The sequence below is a fragment of the Suncus etruscus genome, chromosome 2 (genome assembly GCF_024139225.1).
Source record: "Suncus etruscus isolate mSunEtr1 chromosome 2, mSunEtr1.pri.cur, whole genome shotgun sequence".
In the NCBI taxonomy this organism is placed as follows: domain Eukaryota; kingdom Metazoa; phylum Chordata; class Mammalia; order Eulipotyphla; family Soricidae; genus Suncus; species Suncus etruscus.
This window is the reverse complement of record NC_064849.1, coordinates 6,294,295-6,306,203: the sequence shown is the minus strand read 5'-3', so window position 1 is coordinate 6,306,203 and position 11,909 is coordinate 6,294,295. Positions and strand designations below refer to the sequence as shown.

Here is an 11,909-nt window from a genome sequence, read left to right as displayed (position 1 = left end):
CTGTGTATGAGCAGTGTCAAGAGAATCACTCAGGATGCCTGATGAGGGGCAGAGTCCAAGTCCAGGTCTGGGGCCCAGACTGAAGTGTGCACAACCCCACAATCCCTGGGGTTCTGTGAAGCAGGGGAGAGCCTGGCCAGGCCTGAGAGTACATCATCCCCACCTTCCTCCTACAGGGGACTTTCCTACCCTGAACCCCCACTTCTCCTACAGTCAAGCAACTCTGACGGGCCATCGCAGGCCAAAAAGACCCTGTGACACTAGCTACATCAGAGGGAAACCCTGAAAACTTCATGGCCAGCCCTGTCCCCACCCTGAATGGCCCACAGGATAGGCCTCAGGCATGGCTTATAGGCAGTTGGCACTTCTAACTGCAAAGGGTTGGGAAAAAGTAGGGCAGTACCATGGGGTGGGGGAAACCCCTTGTCCTGTGCTGGTTCTTACATGCCAGACCTTTCCCTCAGCGTCCTCTGGGGAGCTTGGAGCACAGGGGTCTGATCCAAGCCCCTTGCTGTCTCCCTCCTGGCTGGTCACTGGGCCCCAGGCCAGACTTTCACCACTTTCCTATACTTCCTATACTTCCCCAACCTTAGCCCCTGATGGCAGTGTCAACCAAGCAGCCATTTAGAAGAAGATTCAGGGCAAGCAAGTCCGTGGGCACCCACTAATTGTGTGGAGTCCCGTGGGCACACATTTATTGAGAGCCACACTTCAGTCAGGGCCAGGCCTAGAGACCAGCTCCTCACAGGCAGGGTCCTCTTGGCTATGCATTCATGGCTGGGCCGCCTCCGCCTGCCACACCAGCTCACCCGAGATGTAGGTGGCCCTGACGTGAAGTGAGTCGTCCAGCACCACAAAATCTGCCACAGAAGCGGCAGGACGGGGTCTGGGTCCCCCGTGCCACCAAAAGCCATAGGGAGCAGGGAAGAGCCAGGGCTAGGCAGGTACTGACCTGCATCAGCGCCAAAATCCAGGGTCCCCTTGTGCTTCTCCAGGCCCAGCAGCCGGGCAGGGTGCAGGGACGCAGCTTCCAGGGCTGACTCCACATTGCAGCCTGCAGGTGACAGCAAGTGACCAGTCACCCACCCCACAGTCATGGTCTGGCCAGAGACCCGGTATCAGGAGCCCCAGACCACCTCAACCCAGTTTCCCTGTGGAAGCGCCTTCTGGCCTTGCCACCCTGGCAGGGCAGCCCTGGAGATGTGTCTATGCCAGGCCCCCACCCTTAACACCAGGGAGCCATGGGGATCCCTAAGAAGGATGTAGGGCCCCTGCCTGCCCACTGACCAGTGGCCTGCCGGAAGTGCCGGACGCACACGTCCATGGGGGCGATGCTTCCACTCAGCGTCTTCGTACCTGGTGCAGATGGAGTAGATTGGAGGACTAGGCACAGGCTGATGGGGGCTCCAGAGGCTTGGCAGGCATGGCTGTTACTCACCTGCCACGTAGGCTGTCAGCCCATCCACCTCCACCACCTGCTGCCCCAGAGTGTGGCGGCCATTGCCCAGGCCCAGAGCAGGGACGGCATCAGTGACCAGCACCAGCCCTGAGTATAGGGGGGGAGCTCAACACCTGTGGCACCCCTCACCCAGCAGCCACCAACCCCACCCCCTCTGCCACTCACCCTCAGGATGGGCCCGGTGGGCGATGCGCAGGGCGGCTGGGTTGGTATGGATGCCATCAGCGATCATCCCATAGAAGATGCAGCGGTTGGGGGGCAATTGGTCACTGGTCAGGAGCCCCACGATGCCCGGGTCACGGTGGTGGAACTGCAGGGTGGGTTGCTAAGCACCAAAGGTTCCCCCTTGCCCACACCCCATGCCCACTCCAGCAGCCCAACTCACTGGCAACATGGCATTGAAGAGGTGTGTAATGAAGGTGGCCCCGTTCTGCACAGCTTCCTCGGCCACCCGCAGGTTAGCCACCGAGTGCCCTGCATGTATGCACGGCCAGTTCAGCTCAGTTTGAGCCTGAGCCCCATCGGACCCCAGATGCCCCCCCAGGTCCTCTCACCTAGTGACACGCGGATACCGCGCTGGGTCAGTGCCTGGATCACCTCCTGGCTGCGGCCCAGCTCTGGAGCCAGCGTCACGATGCGCACGTTGTCCAGCTGCCCGTAGGCCGCCAGCACGTCGGGAAAGGCACCAGCCTCAAAGGAGCGTAGGTGTGCCTCGGGGTGTGCGCCCCGCTTCTCCCGGCTGATGAATGGGCCCTCCAGGTGCACCCCTGCAGGGAGGGCACAATGGCTCCGGTCCTACCCCCACCCCGGGCATGAGGATACCTGTAGGCCCTTGTGGAGCTGGGGTGATCACTCACCAAGGACCCCAGCCCCGCATGGCCCACCGCTCTTGATGGGGATCTGAGGCAGGACCTGAAAAAGCAACAATCAGAATCCTGCTCAAGGTTCAGAGCCATCCAGGAGACCCCAGAAAGGGAGACATCAGGCCCAGATGTGGGGTGCAAGAGGCCTGGATCCCACTAGGGGTCCTCACATGAGTCACCGATGCCCTCCCAATAGGCAGGCATCTCTGGCCAGGGGGCCTGACACCCCACACTCCAGAAAACAGGCACTTTCTAGAGGTTTAAAGCCAACCAGATGAAGGCTGGGATAGGGACAGGTAAGTGGGGGTAGACTTGAGCCTGGGTGGTACCTGGCCTGTAGGGGTGTAGGGTCACTGAGGCTTTCAGCCCAAGGATGACAGAGGAATTCAGAAGCTTCAGCACAGATCCCCCACTCCTGCCCCCAAACAGGGCAAGGGTCAGAGAGGACAGATGTGGGACAGAGCCTGAAGAGAAAGGCCTGAGGCTTCCAAGAAATCATTGAGGAATCTTCCAGACAGAATGGAACTGGGAGGACTGGGAGGAGCCCAGCACAGAATCTCCAGGAAAGGTGGGGTGTAGAGGGGAAGCAGCACTGCCCACCCCACCCACTGAGCATGTGGGGGGCCGGCATGCCTGCTGCCTTGCTAGGCAGATACTACAGATCAAGAGGACAAGAGAGCAGACACCCTTCCACAACAGCCTCACAGCCCGGAAGGCAGGTCCCCAGGGCTGAGGGTGTGTGAGATCAGAGGCCCAGACCAAGGGTGTGGAGTCAAAGGTCAAAGGCCAGCTCAGGATCTGGGGCCTGGGACAAGGGAGCTGAGCTCTCCCTCAAAAGCATAATTCTGAGCAGCAGCAGGTGTCAGTGGACTACTTCACTTGAATTGGGGGTGCCAGAGTTCTGAGCACTATCCTCGTCCATTGGCCACTCAGTTATATGCACACCCTCGAGGGTTTTACCTTAAGGAAGGGAGGGGGCAGAGTCCTGCAGGCCAAGGATAGATCACCCCAGGGCACCCAGGCCCTAAAGCAGCTGATGTCCTGATAGGAAGGCTTGGAGGTATGGGAGAGGAGGTTGGGGGGCAGACAAGCAGCCCTGGAATGTGCCTGAGGGTGGGGAACAGACTGGAGTGGCCTGAACGTCCCTGGGTAAAACAGCACCTCTGGCAGGACCCAGTGATGCTGCCCGTGGGGGCCGGGGTTCCATTCAGGGCTGCTGACAGGGAGGCTCACGATTTCCAGAACCTGAGGTTCATGTGTTGCCTGGCCAGTAGGACTGGGGGGTGGCTACCAACAGCAGTGGTAGGTGACTTTCAGATAAGGACCCTTTTCAGAGGGTGTGGAGGAATGGGAGTTGGGAGATGGGGTGGCGCGGGGCCGGTGGGCTGCAGGAAGAGAGGCTTCCTCTGCTGGGCGTGGTGCAGTGCTGAGGTCAGAGGTCTAGGAGTCCAGTAGCACCAGCCCGGCCAAGGTGCAGGGTGATGAGTCTGTATGGCGACGCCCGCCAGAAGAAGCCCGGCCAGGCAGGCACCAAGGGTGAATCGATGGGGGACTGCTGCAGCTCCGGGGGTAGTGGGGGCGTCACCTTATGGTAGACCTCAGGAGGCGAAGTGACCAGAGTGGGGCAGAAGGAGGTGACTCCGTGCGCGAGTATCCTTCGGGCCACCAGATCGACACCCGAACCCACATCCTCCGTGGCTTGGGAGAAGTCCACACCGAATCCCCCTGCACCCCGGGAAGAGAGGGGTTCAGTTATAGGGCGTTGGGCGACCTGCCCGGCACCCCACCCCGCAGCCCCAGGCGCACCGTTTATCTGCACGTCGATGAAGCCGGGCGCCACGATACAGCCGCCGCAGTCCCGCTGCTCGTCGGCCAAGCGCCGCTCCTCGAAAAAGAGCTTTTCGGGGTCCAGGATGCGGCCTCCCCGCACCCACAGGTCCTCCCTGCACGCAGAGGCCAGGCAGGGCTTGGGGGGCTCGGCTCGACCCCGCGCCGGCCCGGCCCGTCCCACCCCGTCCGCGCTCCGGGGCCCACCTGAGCAGCTTCCCTTTCCGCAGGACCAGGCAGTTGGTGAACCGCAGCACCCGCGCCCGCTCCGAGCCCTGCCCGCCGCGCATCGCTCCGGCCCGCACCGCCCCAAACACACTGCGCCGCTGAATCGCGCGCCCAGCGCCCAGTTCCGGGCCCGCGTCACGTGACCATCAGCTGACAGCGCCCACGTGACCGCCGGGCCGCGTCACGTGACGCCCCGCCCGCCCTTCCCCTCCTCCCCCCCACTCCACTCCGGCCTAGACAGGGAGGGACACAGGGCGCCCGGTCACATCTGACAACTTTTATTAGCCACTCGGGCGCCGGCCCTGCCCAGGGCGCTCCCCCCAGGCGCGGACCCCCACGGAGCGAGCGACTCGCCGGGAGGACGACTTATTGGGAGCTGTATGAACAGGTCAAATCTTTTATAAATAAACATCCAGTGGAGAAAACGGGGTGCGATCACCCTCAACACAGCACTCGGGGCGGGTGGGGGCAGCGTGGGCGTCCTCAGTCGGCCCCAGGGGAAAGTGGGCCGGCGTCCAGGGCGCGGGGTGGGGTGCGGTGGGGCGGATGGGGGACCACAGACACGGGCACTAGGACACTGCGCATTTACAAGACCAGCTACTGGGGGGCGGCGGCAGCCCTGGGCCTGGGAAGTGGTTGCTTTGGAATGATGGGGGGTGGGGTGGGGAGGACTTGACGCGGGATTCTGGATTCTGGCTTCCCGGGAACAGGAACAGGCGGGGCTACTTCGTGGAGAGGATGAGGGCGACAATGAGCCCGTACAGGCCCAGCACCTCCGCAAAGATGAGAATCAGGATCATTCCCACGAAGAGCCGGGGCTGCTGGGCAGTGCCACGTACGCCCGCGTCCCCCACGATACCGATGGCAAAGCCAGCTGCCAGCCCACTCAGGCCCACGCTCAGGCCGGCGCCCAGCTGCAGGAAGCTCCTGGGGGGTGGGGGGAAGGGCACAAGTGAGACCAGGCAGGACCCAGCAACCCTCCCTCTGGCAGCCCTGAGGGGTGCGGGCAGTCCGGCACTCACCTGTACAGGGTGATGCCGTCATTCAGAGAGTTGGCGATGAGCACGGCCACCACAAGGCCGTAGATGGCTATGATGCCTGCCATGACCACCGGGATGATGGACTTCATAATCAGCTCTGGTCGCATCACCGACATGGCGGCGATGCCCGTGCCACTCTTGGCGGTGCCATACGCCGCCCCCAGGGCTGTGAGAGGAAGAGATGGTGAGGCAGAACAAGGGACAGCAGGACCCCATCCCTTCTCTGCACCTCCACACCTACCAGTTGGCCCTCCAGTCAGAGTAGAGGTGTGGAGGACAGTGGCCCAGAGCCAGCACTAACAAAACCCCCAGGGTGCAATTTGATGAGGAGATAAGTCGACCCAGAGCCAGCTCTAAAAACCCCAGTGTGCAATTTGATGAGATAAGTCCATGGCCAGAGGGGGCAGGCTAGAGTGAAGCCCTTAAATTGAGGGGGCAGGGTCAAGAAGTGAGGGATCCCCCCATTACCATGACCTTGCCCAGAGCAAAAGGGGGGTCCATACCCAGCCTGTGAAACCATGGGTCTAGCGCCCATGCTTATGCAGAATCAGGCTCTCCAGCCCTATTCAAATGGTGCTGGGGCTCAAAATTCCCACTTGGGCCTCTCAGGCTGGAAGGGAGCAATCCTGGAAGTGGTTTCTCAAGTGGCATGTCGGCACAGTGGCAATGGACAGGGTACATGTAGAATTGGGAGGGCTTGGCTCTGTTGGCCATGAGGTCAGGGATGTGCCTATGTGGGCCAGCAGGGCTGGGGCAAGAGCCCTGGGTCCCTCTGTGCAGGGTCACCTGAAGAATGGGGTGCAGACAGAGAGGACGAGTCTAGTGGAACTCAATGCTACCCATAGTCAGCAGGCGGGATAGGATGGGGGAACCTTTCTGGAGAGTGATAGGGAAAGAACACAGGCTTTTTGCCACAGCTGAAAAAGGGGAAGCTGGAGAGGGAGACAGGATTGGGAGTCAGCCCCTGGGACCATGGGGTGGGGACAGAGCCCGGAAGTGAAGACTGGTCAGTAGACCCAGGGGCCAGCGCACAGCCCTGGGAAGGTTTCCACTGAGAAAGGAGATCGAGGCCAGTGGCCCAATTGGCCGCTGGAGGAGCCACCTGAGCCCAGGGTGGGGATGATGCCTGAATCCTGGGGAGGTGGAATGTGTCTGTAGGGGGGGGATCAGGCCCAGCCTGAGCCCTCAGGGGGAGCCTGATCTCTAGCATGAATTCTGGGTTGGGGTGGCAAAGTCCCATGCACTAAATGGCCGGGCCTCAGTCACTTGCTGTGATCTGGTCAGGACCCGTCTGAGCATTGAGGAGCTTCTAGGACTGGCCTACTGAAGGGGGGAAGGGGCACAGTGGGGGCACCAGGAGAAGCTGTGCCGGCCTGGACCCCCTTACCACCACGTGGCAGGGCCCAATTGTACTCATGATGCCCCAGGAGTACCTGCAGTCTCAATGAGACCTCATGAGTGACCCACATGCCGGGCATGATGGCACCCACAGGTGGTCCTGTGAGCTCAGGGCAGTGGTGGGCTGAGAGAGAGAGGCCTGGCAGGGCTGCCTGGAAAGGAAGGGGGAAGTGGAGACCACGGTCCCACCACAAATGACCCCTTGCTCGCACAGGATGGGAAGGGCAGGGCTCACTCAGCAGCTCGTGACTGTCAGGCAGGCCCAGGCAAAGGAGAACCCCCAAGAGCCTTCTGAACCACCCCCAGCCTGGTGCTTACAGTCAGCAGGGACTGTTTGGAGTCTAAACCTCCACATACCGGCAGAGCTGTGCAATGGGTGGGGTAGGGCGGGGTCAGCCAGCCCCAAACCAGACAGACCTGAGAGGGCCTTGCATAGGCCAGGCCAGGCCAGGCCGGCCCGCTTTGGTCATGCATCCCACTTAGCACCTTGCACTGCCAGGGCCAACGGGCTTGCACGTCACCCCACACCCCCGCAAAGGCAGGGCCGGGTTTCCAAAGCGCGGTGGTGGTATGAGCGAGCCTGGAAGGAAGGGACCACCCCGACCCCAGGCCTGCGGGAGAGGAAGGAAGGTCACGCATTGCCTCATGTGGCGGGGGCCCTCGCTAAGGATTGGGGGGGCAGCCTTGAGCCCCATTGGGCTGACACCCGCCCCAGACGCCCACTCGTTCGTTCCCAGCAGATAGCCGGTTCTCGGCCCTCTCCAGCCACCGGTGCACCCCGCCCGCGGGACCGTTGAGCAATTTATAGGAAGCATTCCCCCAAATCAGGAGGAAGCCAGGGGGGTCCAGGGCAGCTGGTTTGGGTGTGCGGGAAAGTGGAGGGGGGGTTCCCCTCGTGCTGTGATGTCACCCGGCCTGCAGGCGCGGGGCCCACCCCGGGGACTAAGATGGAAGCGACAGCCGCCGCCCCACCGGTTCAGGCCCGCATTTCGGGGGTCCCCTCCAGGCTGCCCCCCGCCTCGCCCGACCAGCAGGGGCAGCCGCAGGGAAAAGGGGGGAGCCCGACACCTGTCGGCGCGCGGGGCCGGCTGCGTTCGCGTGACGTCACTCGCGGGGCCCTGGAAGGCTGCGCCGCCGCCCCGGGGGTCCCCCCAAAACCCGACCCCGACCCCCCCGCGGCGCCTTGGCTCACCGCTGAAGATCATGGCGGCCGTGGCGCCCATGACCCCGAAAAAGGTGGCGTACTCGGGGCCATTCTTGGCCTCGGACATGTCTGCGAGCGGGGCGGGGGGTCGCGGGGCGAGCGGGGTGCGGGCCGGGGCGGAGGGTCCGTCCGGGCGTGGCGCGGAGACGTCGGGAGCGGTGGCCGGGCGCGAGACGAGGGGACCCCGCAGCCGCTGCGCTCTAAATAGCAGCACCGCAAAGCAAGATGGCGGCGGGTCGCGGGTCACGTGACGCTGGCCCCGCCCCCTGCGGGCCGTACCATCCGGAGGCCGGGGGGGAGCCGGCGCGGTGGGGCCCCCGGGAACCCCCACGCCTCCGCGTCCGCAGCCGCTGCCCGGCTCCCCAGCGCCCAGAACCCCATCAGAACCGCCTCTCGGGATTAGTCCCGGGTTTTCCGAGACTCCGCCAGCTCGTGAGGGAGCGCGGCCTGAAGGAGGAGCGACCCCCACACTTGGACCGGCCGACCGGGGCGGAGCCTGCGGTTCATTAGCATATGGGGCGTGTCCTCAGACCCCGCCTCCTCTGCGGCTGCGCGGCGGCTGCACCGGTTCGCGTCCTGCCGGTGGTTGCTCTGCTCTCGCGGCCTGGCGTGTGAGCCTGGGGCTTCTGCTGGGCCAGCGGGCTCCCAAGGGGGCGCGAGCTTGCACCCCGAGTCTAAGTGGCCTATGCACGCCCTGCGGCCCTCTTTGTCCCCAGGTTGTCCGGTGACCGGCACCCCATCAGCACCCTTAGGCTTCTAAGGAAAGGCCCCCCATTCAGTCCCTGCCCACTCTCCCAACACTGCGGTTGGGAGAGTAACTGCACCCCCAGTCTCCCCCATGGGAGCGGCTCAGTGGCCGCTCTGTCGCCTGTGTCCCCGCCGAGCGGTGTCCTGCATGTCTCAGACCAGGCCCGGGCTGTGGTGCCCTATGCAGGCTCTTACACTGGCTCCTCTGGGCCACCAGCCCTGGATACCGCTCCCCGTCTGTCCTCTGGGTCTCAGTCTCAGGTCTCTGGAGCATGGGCCTCCTGCCTTCCTGGCCTGGCTCTGATTCTTGAGCACTGCCTGAAGGGCACTAATTCCAAGCAGGGCTGGGATGAGGGGAGGTTGTGCAGCTGCAGGAGAGCCCATGGACATCCCCTGCTGGCCTCTGGCTCCCGCGAGGCCCCATCTCCCAACCTTGTCAAGGTCGTGGGATGGCGCTTCTGGGTCCAGGAGACACGGTCAGGCTGGGATGGCCATCTCAACTGCTCTTTTCAGCTCCCCGTGCCCTGTCCCCGCTCTCCCTAAGGCTCTGACACCCTAGATGCTGAGTGTGGAGGGGGGAATGGGCTCCCCCCCCCCCACAGCAGTCCTAGCTGTGACTTTCTTACACCTACCTTGTAATCAGCCACAGAGCAAGCAGGAGATCCAGGCCGAGCTAACACCCCATTTTCAGGCTCTGAGGGTGCAGAGCCAAGGGCACACGGGAGGTACTGCCAGGGAAATCAGCAACACCAGTCTGTGTGCCAGAGCCCACAGGACAGAAAAGGCAGGGTCCCCGGTCTCAGGTGACAATGGGGAGCTGTGATATGTCTCGTTTACACTCAGGTTCCAGCTTGAGGTGACACCAAAAGATGCTGACACCCCAAGTCAGTATGCCCCACCTACCCAGATCCCCACCAGCTTCTATCCGTTGCTCCTCTTTCCAGGCCCAAGACTTCGCCACAGCTGCCCCTAGTACCAGTCCAGGTTGCCTCTGAAGGGGAGGAGGAAGGCACAACAGCCTCCTTCTGGGTTTCTGAGCCTGTCACATTGCCCAGGACCCTCAAAGTTGAGGCTCTGGGGCAGGATGTGACCCTGCCATCTTCTCCAGCACAACTCTTGTTCTTTCCCAACCTGAATTTCGTCCTTGGAGGGATCTGCAGGGATCAGGGTATGTCAACGCTGGGAGGGGCAGCCAGGTGCTCCTTTATCTTCCTAGGTGTTCTGAGGCCACAGCTATAGTACTTAGTGGGGCTCTGCACTCAGGGATCAGTCCTGGCGAGACTCAAGGGAACCCAGTTCAGCTGCATGCAAAGGGCTAGCATCCTGTCTAATGTACTGTCTCCAGCCCCTTATACCTATGAATGTTTAAATATTTTTTAGAGGACAGATAGTTAAACAAGTAGGCACAAAAAAGTATGTTTATACCCAAGTATGTGTGTGTGTGTGCGCGTGTATGACACATATTTGTCACACCCAGCAGTGTGTTGATCACTCCTAGCATGCTCGAGAGACCATATGGGATGCCATGTGCAAACCCAGGTTGGCCATGTGCAAGGCAAGTGCCCTCCCCACTGTACTATGACTATCACTCTGGTCCCTTCTTTAAAAAAAATCAATTACTGGGGCCGGGCGGTGGCGCTGGAGGTAAGGTGCCTGCCTTGCCTGCGCTAGCCTAGGACGGACCTCGGTTCGATCCCCCGGCGTCCCATAAGGTCCCCTAAGCCAGGAGCGACTTCTGAGCGCATAGCCAGGAGTAACCCCTGAGCGTTACCGGGTGTGGCCCAAAAACAAACAAACAAAAAAAATCAATTACTGGGGCCAGAGCCATAGTAGGTAGGGAGTTTGCCTTGCATGTGGCCAACCCAGGATCCCTGGCATCCCAAATGGTCCCAAGCCTGCCAGGAAAAAATGCTGAGCTCAGAGCAAGGAATAATCCCTGAGTGCCACCAGGTGTGGCCCCAAAACAAAACAAACAAAAGAGCAAGCTGATGACAAAGTCAAAAATAAATAATATCTGGGCCAGGAGAGATAGCACAGCGGCGTTTGCCTTGCAAGCAGCCGATCCAGGACCTAAGGTGGTTGGTTCAAATCCCGGTGTCCCATATGGTCCTCCGTGCCTGCCAGGAGCTATTTCTGAGCAGACAGCCAGGAGTGACCCCTGAGCACTGCCGGGCGTGGCCCAAAAACAAAAATAAATAAATAAATAATATCAAAGAATAAAGAAATTGGGCCCGGAGAGATAGCACAGCGGTGTTTGCCTTGCAAGCAGCCGATCCAGGACCTAAGGTGGTTGGTTCGAATCCCGGTGTCCCATATGGTCCCCCATGCCTGCCAGGAGCTATTTCTGAGCAGACAGCCAGGAGTGACCCCTGAGCACTGCCGGGTGTGGCCCCAAAAAAACTAAAAAAAATAAAAATAAAGAAATTGGGCCAGAGCAGTAGTGCAAGCGGTAGGGCATTTGTTTGCCTTGCATGCACTAACCTAGAACTGACTGTGGTTCCATTCCCCCGTCCCATATGGTCCCCCAAACCAGGAGCAATTTCTGAGCATATGGCCAGGAGTAACCCCTGAGTGTCACTGGGTGTGGCCCAAAAACAAAACAAAAAAAAATTACATTCTTTGGGGCCAGAGCAATAGCACAGTGGTAGGGCATTTACCTTGCATTCAACTGACCCAGGACAGACCATGGTTTGATCCCCAGCATCCCATATGGTCCCCCAAGCCAGGACCAATTTCTGAGCACATAGCCAGGAGTAACCCCTGAGCATCACTGGGTGTGGCCCAAAATTTAAAAAAAAATTACATTCTACTTGGGAGAAAATCTGGGAGCAGGTAATAACAGGAATTTTCAAAATCTCACCACAGAGCTCTGACGTGAGTGGGACATGAAAAAGGAAGCAGAGGAAAGTGAAGCTGCCACTAGCTGAGGCGCGAGCATATGACGGGCTGTGTGACTCAGCTGCGAGTGTTCCCTGAGCTGGCTTGGGGGCACAGAGAAGGTGACTTGACTTCCTCAGGGATGCCTCCCCTTACTAAAAAATCCCCACAGATGTTGGGAAGCACGTTCCAGGGCCCTGGTGCAGCATAACCCCCTACATCTCGTGGGTGCCTCTGATTGGACAGACAGGCAGGAGCCCCTCCGG

At 60.9% G+C, this 11,909-nt stretch overlaps 2 protein-coding genes across 2 annotated transcripts; both read right to left on the bottom strand.

Moving 5' to 3' along the window:
- Nucleotides 1–660: 660 nt before the first annotated feature.
- On the bottom strand, nt 661–4,493 carry AMDHD2 (amidohydrolase domain containing 2). The gene is made up of 11 exons (XM_049768489.1): nt 4,357–4,493; nt 4,129–4,265; nt 3,908–4,047; nt 2,317–2,371; nt 2,014–2,226; nt 1,845–1,933; nt 1,625–1,769; nt 1,439–1,546; nt 1,288–1,356; nt 953–1,054; nt 661–860 (listed from the first exon to the last, which is right to left on the bottom strand). Exons 1-11 carry the CDS (start codon nt 4,437–4,439, stop codon nt 772–774), a joined length of 1,230 nt encoding a protein of 409 aa, XP_049624446.1. The 5' UTR covers nt 4,440–4,493; the 3' UTR covers nt 661–771.
- A 146-nt stretch (nt 4,494–4,639) lies between these two features.
- On the bottom strand, nt 4,640–8,200 carry ATP6V0C (ATPase H+ transporting V0 subunit c). The gene is made up of 3 exons (XM_049768533.1): nt 8,008–8,200; nt 5,400–5,583; nt 4,640–5,304 (listed from the first exon to the last, which is right to left on the bottom strand). The coding sequence occupies exons 1-3, from the start codon at nt 8,084–8,086 to the stop codon at nt 5,100–5,102; spliced, it is 468 nt and encodes a 155-aa protein (XP_049624490.1). The 5' UTR covers nt 8,087–8,200; the 3' UTR covers nt 4,640–5,099.
- Nucleotides 8,201–11,909: the final 3,709 nt, after the last annotated feature.

What these genes read in the sequence shown, in the direction of transcription:
- AMDHD2 (XM_049768489.1), bottom strand. Translation starts at nt 4,439, where the DNA reads ATGCGCGGCGGGCAGGGCTCGGAGCGGGCGCGGGTGCTGCGGTTCACC. An exon ending in CTCCTGAGGTCTACCATAAG is followed by an intron (nt 2,372 to 3,907) that starts GTGACGCCCCCA and finishes TTGCTTTTTCAG; the next exon opens with GTCCTGCCTCAGATCCCCAT. An exon ending in GCTGACAGCCTACGTGGCAG is followed by an intron (nt 1,357 to 1,438) that starts GTGAGTAACAGC and finishes CATCTGCACCAG; the next exon opens with GTACGAAGACGCTGAGTGGA.
- ATP6V0C (XM_049768533.1), bottom strand. Translation starts at nt 8,086, where the DNA reads ATGTCCGAGGCCAAGAATGGCCCCGAGTACGCCACCTTTTTCGGGGTC. An exon ending in GGCCGCCATGATCTTCAGCG is followed by an intron (nt 5,584 to 8,007) that starts GTGAGCCAAGGC and finishes TTCCTCTCACAG; the next exon opens with CCCTGGGGGCGGCGTATGGC. An exon ending in GACGGCATCACCCTGTACAG is followed by an intron (nt 5,305 to 5,399) that starts GTGAGTGCCGGA and finishes CCCACCCCCCAG; the next exon opens with GAGCTTCCTGCAGCTGGGCG.